The 18,158-nt window shown below is 42.3% G+C and overlaps 1 protein-coding gene and 1 long non-coding RNA gene across 2 annotated transcripts; one reads left to right on the top strand and one right to left on the bottom strand.

Moving 5' to 3' along the window:
• The first annotated feature begins 2,049 nt into the window (after positions 1 to 2,049).
• On the top strand, positions 2,050 to 4,536 carry LOC110521883 (nuclear protein 1). Its single transcript, XM_021599818.2, has 3 exons — positions 2,050 to 2,240; positions 2,508 to 2,645; positions 2,916 to 4,536. Exons 1-2 carry the CDS (start codon positions 2,141 to 2,143, stop codon positions 2,633 to 2,635), a joined length of 228 nt encoding a protein of 75 aa, XP_021455493.1. The 5' UTR covers positions 2,050 to 2,140; the 3' UTR covers positions 2,636 to 2,645; positions 2,916 to 4,536.
• A 5,084-nt stretch (positions 4,537 to 9,620) lies between these two features.
• LOC110521882 lies at positions 9,621 to 11,132 on the bottom strand. Its single transcript, XR_002473228.2, has 3 exons — positions 10,972 to 11,132; positions 10,377 to 10,654; positions 9,621 to 10,133 (listed from the first exon to the last, which is right to left on the bottom strand). It is a non-coding gene; the product is annotated as an uncharacterized LOC110521882 (long non-coding RNA).
• Positions 11,133 to 18,158: the final 7,026 nt, after the last annotated feature.

Below are 18,158 nucleotides of genomic sequence, written 5' to 3'. Positions count from 1 at the left end.
TTTAAAATTCAAAAAAATTAACAATGGAAAGTGGTGCGTGCATATGTATTCACCCCTTTTGCTATGAAGCCCCTAAATAAGATCTGGTGCAACCAATTACCTTCAGAAGTCACATAATTAGTTAAATAAAGTACACCTGTGTGCAATCTAAGTGTCACATGATCTGTCACATGATCTCAGTATATATACACCTGTTCTGAAAGGCCCCAGTGTCTGCAACACCACCAAGCAAGGGACACCACCAAGCAAGCAGCACCATGAAGACCAAGGAGCTCTCCAAACAGGTCAGGGTCAAAGTTGTGGAGAAGTAGAGAGAAGAAGAAGAAGAAGTACGTGGAACATCCCACGGAGCACCCTTAAATCCATTATTAAAAAATGGAAAGAATATGGCACCACAACAAACCTGACAAGAGAGGGCTGCCCACCAAAACTCACGGATTAGGCAAGGAGGGCATTAATCAGAGGCAACAAAGAGACTAAAGATAACCCTGAAGGTGCTGCAAAGCTCCACAGCAGAGATCGTAGTATCTGTCCATAGGACCACTTTAAGCCGCACACTCCACAGAGCTGGGCTTTACGGAAGAGTGTCCAGAAAAAAAGCCATTGCTTAAAGAAAAAAATAAGCAAACACATTTGGTGTTCGCCAAAGGGCATGTGGGAGACTCCCTAAACATATGGAAGAAGGTACTCTAGTCAGATGAGACTAAAATTTAGCTTTTTGGCCATCAAGGAAACGCTATGTCTGGCACAAACCCAACACCTCTCATCATCCCCACAGTGAAGCATGGTGGTGGCAGCATCATGCTGTGGGTATGTTTTTCTTCAGCAGGGACTGGTCAGAATTGAAGGAACAGTGAGAATTCAATTGAGAATCTGTGGTATGACTTAATGGCTGTACACCAGCGGAACCCATCCAACTTGAAGGAGCTGGAGCAGTTTTGCCTTAAAGAACGGGCATGCTGTAAGAGACTTGCAGCTGTAATTACTGAAAAAGGTGTCTCTACAAAGTATTGAATTTGGGTGGGTGAATAGTTATGGACGCTCAAGTTTTCTGTTTTTTGGTCTTATTTATTGTTAGTTTCACAATAAAAAATATGTTGCATCTTCAAAGTGGTAGGCATGTTGTGTAAGTCAAATGATACAAACTCCCCCCCCCCAAAAAAAATCTATTTTAATTCCAGATTGTAAGGCAACAAAATAGGAAAAATGCCAAGGGGGGTAAATACTTTCGCAAGCCACTGTATATATATTTGTATATATATATATTCCTTTATGTAGGCCTACATGTATTCGCTATACAGTATAGTGCCACATACATTTAATTTCCTCTCTACTAACATGCACACGTGAGAACACACACACAATGGGATTTCATGGGTGCTATAGAACTGCGATCAAAATGGGTTCAATGCCTACTGAACAACCAGAATCTATCAACAGGTTTGCATTGTCACCAAAAGTTGGTTCCCCATGCTCACATTCACACACCTCACCTTCAAGCACCCTTTGGATGGAGCCCTGACAGACAAATGGAGGACAAACAAAGAAAAGGGGGTCTGTTAGAAAATGTGAGAAGTGTGAGTTTTGAACCACAGATGTTGATAAGACTGAAGGAAAAACATTATTCATCTAATCTTTGTCTCCGAGGAGGGAGGGGTTGATAGGGCAGATAAACCATGTCGGTGAAGGAAACTAGGTGCATTTAGAATTAAGAAATGTGTTAATTGACCATGTAAAATAAATGACTATTGGAAGAAGACCAATAGAAAGAAAGTAAGCATAATTGTGCAATGGAATAGATTACAGAAATACAAACAGGCTACTAATAGAGAGAGAGAGAGAATGAAAGAAAACATGTACCACAAGATGAATAGCAAATGAAATCAATAAAGGGCACCTGATAAAAAAAACAAACATGGGTGACCTTGGAAGTCAGTTGGCGTCAAATATTTACCAAAAACTCATGCAACTTTCACTGACTCAGGCAAGGGCCAAGGACTCATAACAAGGAGAAAGGGAGGAGCGACCATGCTTTATTAAGCACATGGGCAAGTGCAGAAAACCACTCATTTCCAGAGTTGAAAGAAAGAGAAACACCCGTGGAAAAATAACTGCTTTCTAAAGTTATAGAAGCGTCGCTATGGCAAGTTTCGTAGACGTGAAGAATGTTGAGCCAACCCACTTTGAAGAACAACACTACGACGAATATGAATACTACAACCTTTCAGAAAAATACACAAGTAAGAATCAGTAATTCTTATGTTTGTTTGTGCAATGAATTATCAAGTTATGACCATCAAATAATGGTAGCCACAAATCATTTGAAGATTCATTCCATTTCTATGGGTCGGTGAGGTTCAATCTATGAAGAACGCTCAAGTTTCCAAACTCCTCAACGTGTTGCAAGTGGCACATGTTGACTGCTACAATGTTGCATTGGGGGCAAGTGGGTGTGTTATTGTTTTCAAAGCCTCACAATCTGAACTGTGAACTTGCACTGTTTCCAGGTGGCGCTAGCCGCAAGGGGAGGTCAAAGAAGGAAGCCGTCGACAATACCAACCGACCCAACCCCGGAGGCCACGAGCGCAAGCTCATAGAGAAACTTCAGAACACTGAAAAGAAGGCCAAGGAGTGACTAAATGGAGGTAAGCCACCCCCTCCAATCTTTGAATGCACTTCACAATTTCAAACAAGTGTGGTACACAATATGAAGTCTGAGGAAGTGAATATTCAACATTTCCTCTACAGTGAATTATATATATTTTTGTAGGCTTATTGACCTACTAAATACCATTTTTAAGGCATTGTTTTGTTTCTATCTTGGTACTCTGTTCCTACCACCCTCAAGTGCCCTCATGTAGCAAACGGTCCACTAGGCAGAACCGTAACCAAAGTGCATTTGTCTTTCCTTTCAGGGCAAATCGGACGGCTAACACTGGCAACCGACCATGGCCGCCTTGGTGACAAAACAAGATGGGCAGACAGACGGTGAACTCCAATGTAGAGAGGGGTGAATATGAGGACGGGTCACATGCTGCCAATGAGTTTGACTCTAGCGTCAGTGAAGGGGGATTTCAGTCCTCTCCTTCATAGAGCTGATGGTATGGAGTGGGAGTGGCCCCCATATTGGTTGTTCACCTCAGTCATGGGTAGACCTCCACTGAAGGTGATGTAGACCACCGTGCAAGCGGTCTTCTGGACGACCTTCCCAAACAAGTGGGGAGTAATGGGAGTGGTTGCAGGCTGCATTGTGTTTCAGTATCAATGTGGTTTTGTTTTTAAGTCTTAATTGATGATATTTGTCACTTAATGTTTTTTTAAAGCAAAGAGGTTCTTAAAATTGATTTATTTTACAAAGTGTTTTGAAAATAAATGCTTTCATAAATTGTATTAAGTCTAGGTTTAAAGTGTTACTCCAGTCTCCTTTTCAACTCATTTATCACCTGAATTACTTATTAACAAAAGGTTCATCTCAATAGGTTGTCCAGGTAAGTCATGACATGGCACGGGAGTGGGCTTTCCTCTAGTGTTCCTCAAGCAAGGCTGAGGCTGACGTCACAACTTCCCATCCAACCAACTCCTTGTATGCCCTATTCCTTGAAATTTGCAGTTGTCTAAACCCTATTTTGCTTAAAACCTATTTTTACCTTTTGGTGTGTGTACTTTACTGTCTTTATACTTGGGATATTACTTTTCCAACATCACTGGAGGACATCTTTAATTCTGAATTTGTCTTCATGGAAGGTGTCATGGGCTGCAATCTTCAAACAAGCCAATAGGTGGCAGTAACCGATTTGTGTCAAGTTAAAGTCCTTTCTTTGGGAATGCTCTAGTTTAGAAAATACATTTGTGCCAAAGAATTAAGGGTTATTGTCAAGAAATGTACTATTTGAAGAACCCTTGACAAAGAAAGGAAAATGTAAAAGAACAGCAATTTCCTTGACTGCTCGTTCAACTGCTTAAACTAAATGAATAATGAGAAAATAACTTAAGTCTGGTACTTTGCATCTCTTTGCGTCTGAAAATGTAGGCTACCCTTGAGCTGAAATTAGTTGATGTTAGGCAGGGTTTTTATACTAGGTTAGTTTCACAGATATATTTCAAGGAGATATAGCCTACATGACAGTTAGATTGTGTATTGTTTTAAAAGTAATTCCCTATTTCTAAATTGCAAAAACAAAATTTGCTATCAAATGCACTCACAAAGTGTGTGTCCTTGAGCTCCATGGTCTTCTAAAAGGGAAACTGATATAAAAAGGCTGCCAGTATCATCTAACACCCATTTTTTTTTCAAAAGCCTTTGGTGGAGCATGTTATGTTATTCCCATCATGAAAAAAGAGTAAGTTATAGTTAAGTAATCAGTTAAATTAGACATTGAACTTAAACTCTGTAAGAATCTTGGATCTAGCTGTTGGACAGTGTTTTTGTATAGAGATCTCAGAAATATGCCTGCGTAACATTTCATGTCTCCTTATATTATGGGTTGAAAACAGTTATCATGGGCACACAAATCCAAAATAATAAATGTGATTGCAAAATCAAATGCTTCTGAGTCACCTTATCTTGATACCAGTGGTGGTCAGTGACATTTAAGATGAGGGATGACAATTTCTTTATGATAATGGCCTTATTTCTATTACAGCATGTTGGATGACTGTCATTCATATTCCATTCACCCAGCTCAATGTAACATCAATAGGTTTAGGCTACTACATGATACTCAAATTTTCCCGATAACCATCATGAGGTTGTTACAACCTAGCCTATGAATTAAAGTTTACAACGTAGGTGCACAGGTCGAGAGAAACATTTGAGTAATCAAGGTGACAGTGACACATTCAATACCGCCTTGCACACTATTGCGTGCGTCTACCTGATCTAGGGTGTAATCATTAGTCCAACAATTACAAACAAGAGTTTCTATTGGACAATTTCAGATATGTTTATCCACGTTTCATTCCGTTTGCTTCTGTTTAAGAAACTTTTTCAACAGAATCATGATAACGTGCAAACAGTTCACTTTCATAGCAGCCACATACAAACAGCATGATCACTTTACTCATTGTAAAGTCCTTCTCGCATCTATGCGCTCTCCTCCTCTCACCTTTTCCCTTCACTTGTTAACTTCAGTGCACAACATATCAGCTGTCTGTGACCAGGCTAAGAAACCTTTCCAAGCCAAACCTTTATATCATAACCGCTAAACGCTACACACACTGTTGTCACCATATTAGCTGACTTTATAGGTGTCATGACGTTGGCCTGGGGGTAGGTTTATGACAGTGATAAATACCTCTTCCCCCCCTTTTCCTCTCTCTACCCTACTGATGTTACATTTGCAAAACCCTTGGTTAACAAAGAGATTCTGGGAACATCAGAAGGTGGGGGGAAATGAACTATATTCTGGTCATCTGACCAATTGAACATATGCGGTGATACTTAATGAATAGGATGTCAGTTCGGATGTCATCTGAGACATTCTCATCAATGATAGGATGACAAACTCTACAGTGGAAAATCTACACATCAGAGTTATCGGATTCACATGGAATTGTTGTTCAATTTAAATGTTTGAATATGACATTATTCGTGATGGGATGAAATGTGATTTTAGCTTCTAAAATGTGAGATTTGGGTTTTCATAAGGTGCTCAATCAGTGGCCCGCCCCTGTGAAGGGACATGGGCTATAAAACTTTTCAAACACGCCCTCCTCTCCCTTCCTATATAAAGCCTTGACGACAATATAACCTCCTGTTCCGAGGATGTGAGGACGACGGTCCGATGTCAGAATGGTTCAGATAATAACTACAGAACGAAGCCAACATCAGCGTGAGCTTTGGTTGCGAATGGTATGAACTTTAAACTCTTATTCACTACAGAAGTGATACCTCCTAGCCATTGAGTTAGCAACAGCAACTGCAAACGAGGGTTAGGAAGGAACAGACAGAGTATCCCGTCTATCTCACACATTACTACAACGTATACAATTGACCACCAGAGACATTCAAGGACCACCAAGGACAAAGGACTCGGTTTGGCAACACGGCCTTCCATCTACCACCAACCTACCGAAGCGCAGCTCAGAGTAAATATTTATTGCATTTTCCTTTTCCAAATGGGCGGTAATTTAGAATGCATAAGATACTGTATTTACGACAGCACAGCTTCACCATTTGTTCCTCAGTCTTCCCGCTCTTTCACTCAAACCCAGCTTCTTTTCTTTTGTGTAACAAGCTGTCATATCTGTTCCGCCCGCTAGGGACGTTTTCCTTTATGACGTAATTTGTAATCAAGTTGATTAATTATGTGTATATGTAATTCTGTGTGATTAGTTAGGTATTTAATAAATAAATAATTATACCCAATTTTGTATTGCTGATTCAACTTGTTAGCCAGGGTTCGTGCAGATAACCAAGAATTTACAACTTTCAGATGAGATTGAATTAATATGACGATTAATATTGACTGCTATTGATGTAAAATATTACTAGGTCTTTAAGAGTTTATTCGGAAGATAACAGCTCTATAAATATTCTTTCGTGGTGCCCCGACTCTCTAGTTAATTACATTTACATGATTAGCTCAATCAGGTATTATTAATTACAGAGAAATTATTTTATAGAATAGCATGTCATATCACTTAATCCGGCATAGCCAAAGACACAACATAGGCAACATGTACTAACGTGTTAGTAAACCCACTACAATCATGCAATATAGTTTAGCAGTTACAATGCCAGGCCACGGTGGCAATAAATTAGTAAAACCAAAAACTTACCTTCACTTCCAGTGTTGGATATTCTTTTTGATATCTATCTGAGATGCGTGTGTTTGAGTAGGCTAAACTAGCTAGCTGCATTCGCTTGCTAAGTAAATGAAACTGAAAAAAATATGAAATCTCTAAAAAAATATATATATATATTTTTTTTTAATCTCTCTCTTGCTTCTCCTTATTTTGGAAGAAATTAATTTGTTAAAAACTTCAACTATTGTCTTTTTCTCTCTTTTAGTCAACTGCTCACCACATTGTATGCACTGCAGTGCTACAATGCTTTCAGTACTAGATACATTATCTGATCCTTTGATTGGTTGGACAACATGTCAGTTTCAAGAGCCATGCTTCAAGAGTCATGCTTCAAGAGCTCTGATAGGTTGGAGGATGTCCACCGTAAGCTGTCATAATTACCGTGTAAGTAAGTCTAATCAATTATTTGGTGACGTGAATATTTAGTATAATTTTATATCAAAATTATTACTTTTTAAATGTTAGAACATTTTTATTTTTATGAAACTCACTGAGGAGGATGGTCCTCCCCTTCCTCCTTTGAGGAGTGTCCACTGGTGCTCAATCACTGACTTACAGTGCATTCGGAAAGTATTCAAACCCCTTGACTTTTTCCACACTTTTTTACGTTAGACTTATTCCTAAATGGATTAAATCGTTTTTTCCCCCTCATCAATCTAAACACAATACCCTATAAAGCAAAAACAGTGTTTTAGAAATGTTTGCAAAAAAACCCCTGAAATATCTAATTGACATAAGTATTCAGACCCTTTACTCTGTATTTTGTTGAAGCACCTTTGGCAGCGATTACAGCCTCAAGTCTTCATGGGTATGACGCTACAAGCTTGGCACACCTGTATTTGGGGAGTTGCTCCCATTCTTATCCTACAGATCCTCTTAAGCTTTGTCAGGTTGGATGGGGAGTGTCGCTGCACTGCTATTTTTAGGTCTCTTCAGAGCTGTTCGATTGAGTTCAATTCCGGGCTCTGGCTGGGCCACTAAAGGACATTCAGAGACTTGTCCCAAAGCCACTCCTGCGTTGTCTTGGCTGTGTGCTTAGGGTCCTTGTCCTGTTGAAAGGTGAACCTTTGCCACCTGTCTGAGGTCCTGAGCTCTCTGGAGCAGGTTTTTATCAAGGATCTCTCTGTACTTTGCTCTGTTCATCTTTCCCTCGATCCTGACTAGTCTCCCATTTCGTGCAACTGAAAAACTGAAACCATGCTTCATCGTAGGGATGGTATTGGCTAGATGATGAAAAAGGCTGTAACGTAATTAAATGTGGAAAACGGTGCCTTTCAGAACCCCTTTCGGTTTTGTTTTGGTTATCAAAGAGATTTTCATTGTTGTGAGCGACATATTGAGTTTGTCTTGTGGGAACGTAACACCCAGTCACTACAAAGACACAGGCATCCTTCCTAAATCAGTTGCCATGAGGCCAATGGTGACATTAAAACAGTTACAGAGTTTACTGGCTGTGATGGATCAACAACATTGTAGTTACTCCACAATACTAACCTAAATGACAGAGTGAAAAGAAACAAGCCTGTACAGAATAAAAATATTCCAAAACATGCATCCTGTTTGCAATAAGGCACAAAAGTAAAACTGCAACAAAAGTGGCAAAGAAATGTACTTTATATCCTGAATACAAAGCATTATGTTTGGGGAAAATCGAACACAACACACAAGCTCTTCATATTTTCCAGCACGGTGGTGGCTGCATGTTATGGGTATGCTTGTCATTGGCAAAGACTAGGGAGTATTTTATTATACAAATAAATAGAATAGAGCTAAGCACAAGCAAAAATCTAGAGGGAAAGCTGGTTCGTCTGCTTTCCAACAGACACTGCTTTCCAACAGACAAATTCACCTTTCAGCAGGACAATAACCTAATACAGAAGGCCAAATATACACTGGAGTTGCTTGCCAAGACAACATTGAAGGTTCCTGAGTGACCTAGTTACAGTTTTGACCTAAATCAGCTTGAAAATCTATGGCAAGACTTGAAAATGACTGTCTAGCAATGATCAACAACCAACATGACAGAGCTTGAAGGATTTTTAAAATAATAAATATTGCAAATATTGTAAGATCCGGGTGTGCAAAGCTTAGAGACTTACCAGAAAGCTGTAATCGCTGCCAAAGGTGATTATAACATGTATTGACTCAGGGGATTGAATACTTATCTTATCTGGATTCGGCTATTTCAGCCACACCTTATGCTAACAGGTGTATAAAATCGAACACAGTCATGCAGTTTCCATAGACAAACATTGGCAGTAGAATGGCCTTACTGAAGAGCTCATTCACTTTCAACGTGGCACCTTCATAGAATGCCACCTTTCTAACAAGTCAGTTTGTCAAATGTCTACCCTGCTAGAGCTGTCCTAGTCAACTGTAAGTGCTGTTATTGTGAAAAGGAAACGTCTAGGAGCAACAACGGCTCAGCCGCTAAGTGGTAGGCCACACAAGCTCACAGAACAGGACCGCCGAGTGCTGGAGCGTGTAAAAACAGTCTGTCCTCGGTTGCAACACTCACTACCGAGTTCCAAACTGCCTCTGAAAGCTACATCAGCACAATAACTGTTCATCAGGAGCTTCATGAAATGGGTTTCCATGACCGAGCAGCCACACACAAGCTTATGATCACTATGTGCAATTCCAAGTGTCGACTGGAATGATGTAAAGCTCGCCCCCATTGGACTGTGGAGCAGTGGAAACACATTCTCTCGAGTGGTGAATCACACTTCACCATCTGGCAGTCGGACGGACGAATCTAGATTTGGCGGATGCCAGGAGAACGCTACCTGCCCCAATGCATAGTGGCAACTGTAAAGTTTGGTGGAGGAGGAATAATGGTCTGGGGCTGTTTTTCATGGTTTGGGCTAGGCCTTTAGAGACAGCTCCTAGACACACACAAATAGTCAAAAAATACACCGTCACATTTCAAACATCTACACACACCTGTAAAGAGCAGTGAGTGTGACCCCTCTCTGATTGCACCTGGAGTGACGTGACATGTATTAACAAAGTCACCACTAAAGCACACAAACTCTAAACAATGATCAGTAACTTCACACACATAACACGCTAACAGCGAAAGCAATTCCCTTTAATGTAACTCTTACAAACAAACACAAAGAGTGACCCATTGTCTCTGTATGTCATGCATATGAAGGCATTATGAATGCTTTATGAATGCTTTATAAGGAGTATGTGTTTCTGACCATGGTGCTCGGAGGGTACCCTCACAACTGTGCAGGGCTGCCCTCCAGAACATTCTGAGCAAGGAGTTGGCTTCCTCAAGGATCTGCCGCAGGGTCTTAGTGCTAGCCAGAGTCTGCAGGCTGACACACAGAGAAAGATACATGCACAGACAGTTTGACTAAACAAATCTAACTAAAACACAGGATAACAATACGTGTGACATATTTTCAGTTCAACAGGCTATACTGTATACAGTACTACTGAGATGACGCATGAGTTTAATGAATTTAAACCAAGGATCTAAAAGTTACTCTTGGGATCATTAACTCCTCTGTAAAATGTCTGCTGCTCCTCTAACCTCTAAATGACCCCTGACCTCTCACCTTATCCAGGATGAGCTCCAGCAGGGCGTGGTTGGCAGTGGCCTGGAGGGCAGCCTCCATCTTGCCAATGAGGATGTGTCCCTCTAGGATCTGCTGCTGCAGGGCATGGAAGTCATCAACATTCCCCACAGTGTGGCGGCCATTACGGTTTGTAAAAGAGCCGTTTGGGGCTTGGCCCTCCAGAGAAGAGTCTGTCTCCTGGGGATCCAGTGTGGGGGAGAGAGGGGAAGCTGGGCTGAAGAGTCCAGTCTCTCGGACAGAGGGAGAGAGAGCAGGGTCTGTGAGGAGGAGAGGAAGAGTGGAGAATCAGTGTTAGAGTTGGGGTAATTCTCAAATGGCATGGTGCCCTATTCCTTATTTAATGCACTACTACTTAGGCTCTGGGCAAAAGTATATAAAGGCGGAAATAGAGTGCAATTTTAGACAGTTAGTTATGTGCCAATAAATGTGGTAGAATATGTGGTAACAATGGTAACCGTATCCCAGAATGCATGCAGCGTAGCACTCCTGCTCAAAGACATTCACCTCGTGCTGTAACCTGGGGACGCACACATAACACAGTTATAAACACACACAAACACACACACACACTCACCCCTCCTATCTTTTGATGGCCTCCTGGTTGTTCTACCTGTCCAGTTTCAGCTGGGTGATCTCCAGGGTCTGAACTTCTGCAGCTTCCTGCCCTGCTCCGACCACCGCTTGGTCTCTAACTCTGCCTCCACACGGGCACTCCCTAACAGCAACGCCTCCCGCAGCTGTTCCACCTCCTTACTGATGTCTAAGGGGAGGGTACAAAGGAACCCAGATACTAAGACAGAAATGACAAGGAATAATATGGTATAATGAGGCATAACACGCAATGGTTATCATTCTTCTCTCATTGAGGAGACTCGATTAATGCCCCGGTTGAACCGGGTTAGCATTGACTGCATTCGTGGATCACACTCTCAGAAAAAAGGGTATGGTTAGGGTACAGTATTGTTCCCAGGGGTACAAAAATATTTAAATAAAATACACATAATGTACCTTCAGAGGTAGACAATGTATAATCTCACATGGTACTGTTCAGTACCTTTTAGGGTACATGTGCAGACACTGGTAATCTAGTATAACGTTACATATTTTGAATATAAAGATTCAATCATCATGCTCTGAAAAACTATGCCCATCATTATTATATTTCCCAGCATGTTCTATTGCAGGTTGATTTTTTCAATTGTTTGTTTGTGTATTTTTGCATAAATAACATTTTTCTAAACTAATCCAACGCGTTAGTAGATGGACTTATTGCACCCGTTACTGAGATGGTTGTTCCCATTTAGTTAGTCTCATCTAATCTAAACTCAGCAACCAAGAAATAGCCCTTTTTCATTACCCTGTCTTTCAAAGACAATTAGTAACAATCCAAATAACTTCACAGATCTTCATTGTAAAGGGATTAAACACTGTTTCCCATGCTTGTTCAATGAACTATAAACAATTAATGAACATGCACCTGTGGAACGGTCGTTAAGACACTAACAGCTTACAGACGGTAGGCAATTAAGGTCACAGTTATGAAAACTTAGGACACTAAAAGAGGCCTTTCTACTGACTCTGAAAAACACCATAGATAGATGCCCAGGGTCCCTGCTCATCTGCGTGAACGTGCCTTAGACATGCTGCAAGGAGGCATGAGGACTGCAGATGTGGCCAGGGCAATAAATTGCAATGTCTGTACTGTGAGACGGCTAAGACAGTGCTACAGGGAGACAGGACGGACAGCTGATTGTCTTCGTAGTGGCAGACCAGTTGTAACAACACCTGCACAGGATTGGTACTTCCGAACATCACACCTACGTGACAGGTACAGGATGGCAACAACAACTGCCCAAGTTACACCAGGAATGCACAATCCCTCCATCAGTGCTCAGAATGTCCACAATAGGCTGAGAGAGGCTGGACGAGGGCTTGTAGGCCTGTTGTAAGGCACGTCCTCCCACGACATCACTGGCTACAACGTTGCCTATGGGCACAAACCCAGCGTAGCTGGACCAGACAGGACTGGCAAAAAGTGCTCTTCACTGACGAGTCGCGGTTTTGTCTCACCAGAGGTGATGGTCGGATTCATGTTTATCGTCGAAGGAATGAGCGTTACACTGAGGCCTGTACTCTGGAGCAGGATTGATTTGGAGGTGGATGGTCTGTAATGGTCTGGGGCAGTGTGTCACAGCATCATCGGACTGAGCTTGTTATCATTGCAGGCAATCTCAACGCTGTGCGTTACAGGGAAGATATCCTCCTCCCTTGTGGTACCCTTCCTGCAGGCTCATCCTGACATGACCCTCCAGCATGACAATGCCACCAGCCATACTGCTTGTTCTGTGAGTGATTTCCTGCAAGACTGGAATGTCAGTGTTCTGCCATGGCCAGCGAAGAGCCCGGATCTCAATCCCATTGAGCACGTGTATGGAACCTGTTGGATCAGAGGGTGAGGGCTAGGGCCATCCCCCCAGAAATGTCAGGGAACTTACAGGTGCCTTGGTGGAAGAGTGTGGTAACATCTCACAGCAAGAACTGGCAAATCTGGTGCAATTCATGAGGAGGAGATGCACTGTAGTACTTAATGCAGCTGGGGACCACACCAGATACTGACTGTTACTTTTAATTTTGACCCCCTCTTTGTTCAGGGACACATTATTCAATTTCTGTTAGTCACGTGTCTGTGGAACTTGTTCAGTTCATGTCTCAGTTGTTAAATCTTATTATGTTCATACAAATATTTACACATGTTAAGTTTGCTGAAAATTAATGCAGTTGACAGTGAGAGGACGTTTATTTTTTTGCTGAGTTTAACAGCGTGTGATTGAAAGATGAAATGAGGTCCACACTCCAGTCCAGTTGTTGGTGGTAATACACCTTAAAGTTGGTTGCCAACTGCAATACAAAGTCCAAAGAAGAAGAAAAAGACTGAAGGAGGAGAGATTACTATAAACTAACTAGGTTTACCCTTTTATCTGTGGATTAATTGTCGGAGTAGAGGACCTTGTGCATTTCAGGTAAAATAACAGCCAAATGTTTAAATCCCAGGACAAATTATCTAGCAACAGCAAGCTAGCGAGCTAAATTGCCATGAATGTTTAATGCGTTTCGACCTGTCCCCGTATTAATATTGTTGGTTCAGAGTTCATTTTGATATTTCAACCTTTGTGTCCTGATTGCGTCTGGTGTGAATGGACAAAATGAACATGCGCGTCCGGTCTAGTCAGCATGTAAAGCATACCTAGGCTTCCGCCTTCTTCTTGTGACATTCCAGCCCCCATCTAAGTCACTACTCAACATTAACATTACGCCACATCTCCCTTTCTGGAGAACCAAGGGTAGCCTGCCTTTGTCTCAGCAGGTTATAAGGGGTTATTCTGCCCTTGTAAAACAGACCTGTTCCCAGTCTGGCTTTTTACTAAAGTTCAGTTTATCACGTAAACATTTCACTGTTATTTTATTTAACAAATATTTCTGTTAAACTGTCCCCACTACTTTAAACTTTTATACACGTTACTTTCAGTCACTCAAAGTCTCTTTGGTTTTATAACTTCTCCGCCTGATCTTGTTCTCACAAAGGCAGGTGTGACCTAACAGTTCACAGAGGTAGACATCTGAGTCTGCCTGGGAAGGGTAGGTATGTCCTCCTCAGGTAGCTGCAACTGTTGGCTGTCTTCGCAGTTGTTCTTTGTAGCAGGCATTGGCACCAAATGATGGCAGTGTGCAGTGTGGCTCGCTGACAAGGTAAGAGCAGGGATTGCGAAGTGCAGATGTCACTGTGCCCTGTACTTTTGCTTCAGTGATCCACACATTGTCTCCTGAGGACAGGCTGGAAATGTCTCTCACCCAATGTCTCTTGATGTAGCATGAGCTTTCCTGAAGTCTGGAAGTACTGGTTCTAACGTGGCTGGTAAGGTAGTGTGCAGGCGACTAGTTCCGCTTGACTGTATCCATTGCTTAGAGGTGTAGATTTCTAGGCGAGCAATGACAGATAGGGATCAGCAGCCTTCTTCAGCAGGTTTTTGACTGTCTGAACGGCTCGTTGCTCTGGGGAAACCGAGTGCTGTTCGTCACATGCTCAAAGCCATAGTCTGTTGCGAAGTGTTGCAGGTCTCTCCCTGAAAAATGTGGCCCATTATCTGTCACTGATGTATCTGCTGTCCCGTAGCGGGCAACATAGCTTTCAAATGTGCAATGACATATGTGGACCTCGAAAGGCTGAGCTGAGCTATACCTGCATACATTATCTTGAGAAATATTCCACCACCAGTAAGTAGTTAGTGACGCTCAATGTGAATAGGTCTGCACCTAATTCCCTCAAATTCAAGGACCCAACATGGCATAGTTTGAGACATGGATCAAGGTTGTTTACTGTTACAACACTGATAATTTTTATAATGAGAACTAGCAGGCTTTATAGAAGTTCACAGACAACAATTAAAAAGAGAGAGAGGCTTGAATGTGTGAACACTTCTCAATTGTGCTGTGTTACAGTGATGGCAGACTACATGGTATCTTGCCTTCTCTAACAAAGCACAGCAAAACAATATATTGTGTAAGTTGAGCGATAGAGACTTATTTATGAGTTGAAGAGATAAGTAACTCCCCGTTTGTTTCATTAGCACCAGCTGTCATGCCCTGACCATAGAGAGCTTTTTATTCTCTATGTTGGTTAGGTCAGGGTGTGACTAGGGTGGGTCATCTAGGTGATTATATTTCTATGTTGGCCAAGTATGGTTCCCAATCAGAGGCAGCTGTTTGTCGTTGTCTCTGATTGGGGATTCTATTTAGGCAGCCATTTCCCCTTTGTGCTTTGTGGGATCTTAACTATGTATAGTTGCCTGTTAGCAGGGCGCCTGGTCTCCAGTGCGCCTCCTCGGTCCAGGATATCCTGCGCCGGCTCTACGTGCTGTATCCCCAGTGCGCCTTCACAGCCCAGTGCATCCTGTACCTCCTCCCCGCACTCGCCCTGAGGTGCGTGTCACCAGCCCGGCCGGCCCCACGCACCAAGCGTGTCCAAAGCTTCCGGCTACAGTTCCCAGTCCAGAGCTTCTGGCGACAGTTCCCAGTCCAGAGCTTCCGGCGACAGTTCCCAGTCCAGAGCTTCCGGCGACAGTTCCCAGTCCAGAGCTTTCGGAACCTCCTGAGACGGTCCATGGTCCGGAACCTCCTGAGACGGTCCGTGGTCCGGAACCTCCAGCGACGGTCTGTGGTCCGGAACCTCCAAGCGACGGTCTGCGGTCCGGAACCTCCAGCGAGCATCCGGCGACGATCCCCGCACCAGAGCCGCCATTGAGGATAACGTGTCCGTGAGCGGAGTGGGTGTGTCGCCCCTCACCGGCGCCGACCCCGACGGTATAGATGCCCACCCGAACCCTCCCCTATTGAGTCAGGTTTTGCGGTCGGAGTCCGCAACTTGGGGGAGGGGGGGGGGGGTACTGTCACGCCCTGACCATAGAGAGCTTTTTATTCTCTATGTTGGTTAGTTTGGGGTGTGACTAGGGTGGGTCATCTAGGTGATTATATTTCTATGTTGGCCATGTATGGTTCCCAATCAGAGGCAGCTGTTTGTCGTTGTCTCTGATTGGGGATCATTTTTAGGCAGCCATTTTCCCTTTGTGCTTTGTGGGATCTTGACTATGTATAGTTGCCTGTTAGCACTATCGTTAGCTTCATGTTTCGTTTTGAGATCATTCACTTTTTTGTTGAGTAGTGTTTCTATTTCAGCTATTTGTGTTCTTATCTTTAGGACCCTTTCTCAAGCTATTGGACTTGACAATAAGAGTGAGGTTGCCTGTGCTCTCCGCTTTGAGGGCAAATTTGTCTGCAGAGGTCTCGAGAGTATTTATGTCATCTGTCAGTCTTATTTTCTTCCCTTTTAAGTTCATCTATATCATCTATAATGTCTTTTCTTTTTCAGTTTTGTTTAGCTCATCCATTCTTCTCTGTCTCTGTTCTTCTTGATGTGTCAGCCTGTCAATGCACACATTATGTATGCCACCCACAGCTCTTATGTGGTCAACTATACAGATCTGTGCTACGTATGAATCTTCCTTCAAGTTCTCCACTTCAATCTGCCGATTGATGGAGAATCCACGCTCTACTGAGGTTTGCCCGTGTGACAGTAAGAGGAGTTGGTGGCAGTCTCCATAGATTTCTGAGCTCTTTCTCCTTTGATATATACTCATGTAAAAATGTGTCCACGCTGTCTTGGACAGGATCAAAGTTTACAAACTCAGTGTTGGGCCTGGACAATATCATCAATAAAATGTGAGTATTGTCAAATGATGTCATCACAATCTTCTTCCTTTACCTGATGACTATTTACAAGGTAGGTCAGGGCCTTCTTCAACTTTTTGAAGTTCCAATGACTCGCTCAATACAGAAGTGGTCAGATGATGCGGATGCTACGCTACAGGACTGTTTTTCTAGCACAGACTGGAATATGTTCCAGGATTCATCCAATGGCATTGAGGGGTATACCACCTCAGTCATCGGCTTCATCAATAAGTGCATTTTACGACCCCTTTATAGGTATCCCCCTGAAAATGTAAAAAAAATATTTTGCAAAATATTGAATTGAAAAAAAAAATATCATAAGGAATAAAGTTTTGGAGGGTCTGTCCTATATCTAGGAGATAGCTCAGGATTTTTTTCTTTTTTACACATATATTTAACCCCTTATTTTTGTTGGCACAAAACTACCTCCATACTTCCATTCATTTGTATGGGTTACCTTCAGACGAGTCAATCGTGTTTATGAGAGTCTCATCTTTCCATAGAGGGGTCATTTTAATTTGTAGGCCAAACAGACACTACAGACGTTTTTGATGTCTCACGGTCTGACAAACCAGACGCGGAAGGCTGACATAGGCGGATGCCGTGGATTGAAAACCCGATATGTCTAGCTTAAAATGACAGATTCTGGGTGGGGATTGTTTTATTATGTTACTTAGATTGACGCATGGGTACGTCGTAGACTCTTAAAGAAAAATACATTGCAGTGAATGTTAATCTCCTGGGGCTGTAAACGTACTACAGAGAAACCAAGGATCACGAAGAAGATAATAGACTGTTAGACGTCATTGAAGGAAGTTGTTGAGAGACTAGGGGCTGGATTCAATCTGTATCACTGAGGATCCTCATAAAAATGTAAAGGTGATTCCCGATTGAGTCGAAAAATGCGACGTATACTGTGAATGTAGTCTCCGCGAATGCGGGAGCATAGCCTTTAATTGTCAATCACACTATGAAGTGGATCTTCAGCACTAAGGATTGAATAGAGAGTCCTATACTCTTGAGAAAACCCTCGCTGCCAAAACGTTACCACGAAACAATGATTTACACGTGTAGACACAGCACACTAGAGGTGACTGACGACCGATCTTGACTTGATTGATTTTTTAAAATATTCTTAAACATCCGTTCTCCTTTCCATTATAATATCTTCATTCTGGCACTCAACAATGTCTGACCAGGAGGAGGAGGAGAGTTTTCCTTAAGCTTCAGGCATTCTTATTCAAGCCAAGCAGGAATTGAAGAAGCTGGAGATTGAGAGGACGTTATAAATGACAAGTTAACAGTATAATATATCAAACGCAGCAAAGTCTTAGTGTCAAGAACACATCAATTACCAGCTGTAATTGAGCACAAAAGCAGACAGGAGTAAAGTGTTCAAACCGTGTGGCTGGCAGCATTGAAAATCAAAAATAAGAAGGAGAAAGAAGGGGGGGTTACTGGGTTTTCAGATGAAAGGAG

This window comes from Oncorhynchus mykiss, chromosome 30 (assembly GCF_013265735.2).
Source record: "Oncorhynchus mykiss isolate Arlee chromosome 30, USDA_OmykA_1.1, whole genome shotgun sequence".
Classification (NCBI taxonomy): domain Eukaryota; kingdom Metazoa; phylum Chordata; class Actinopteri; order Salmoniformes; family Salmonidae; genus Oncorhynchus; species Oncorhynchus mykiss.
The sequence above is the reverse complement of the archived record's forward strand: the minus strand, read 5'-3'. Positions and strand labels throughout refer to the sequence as shown.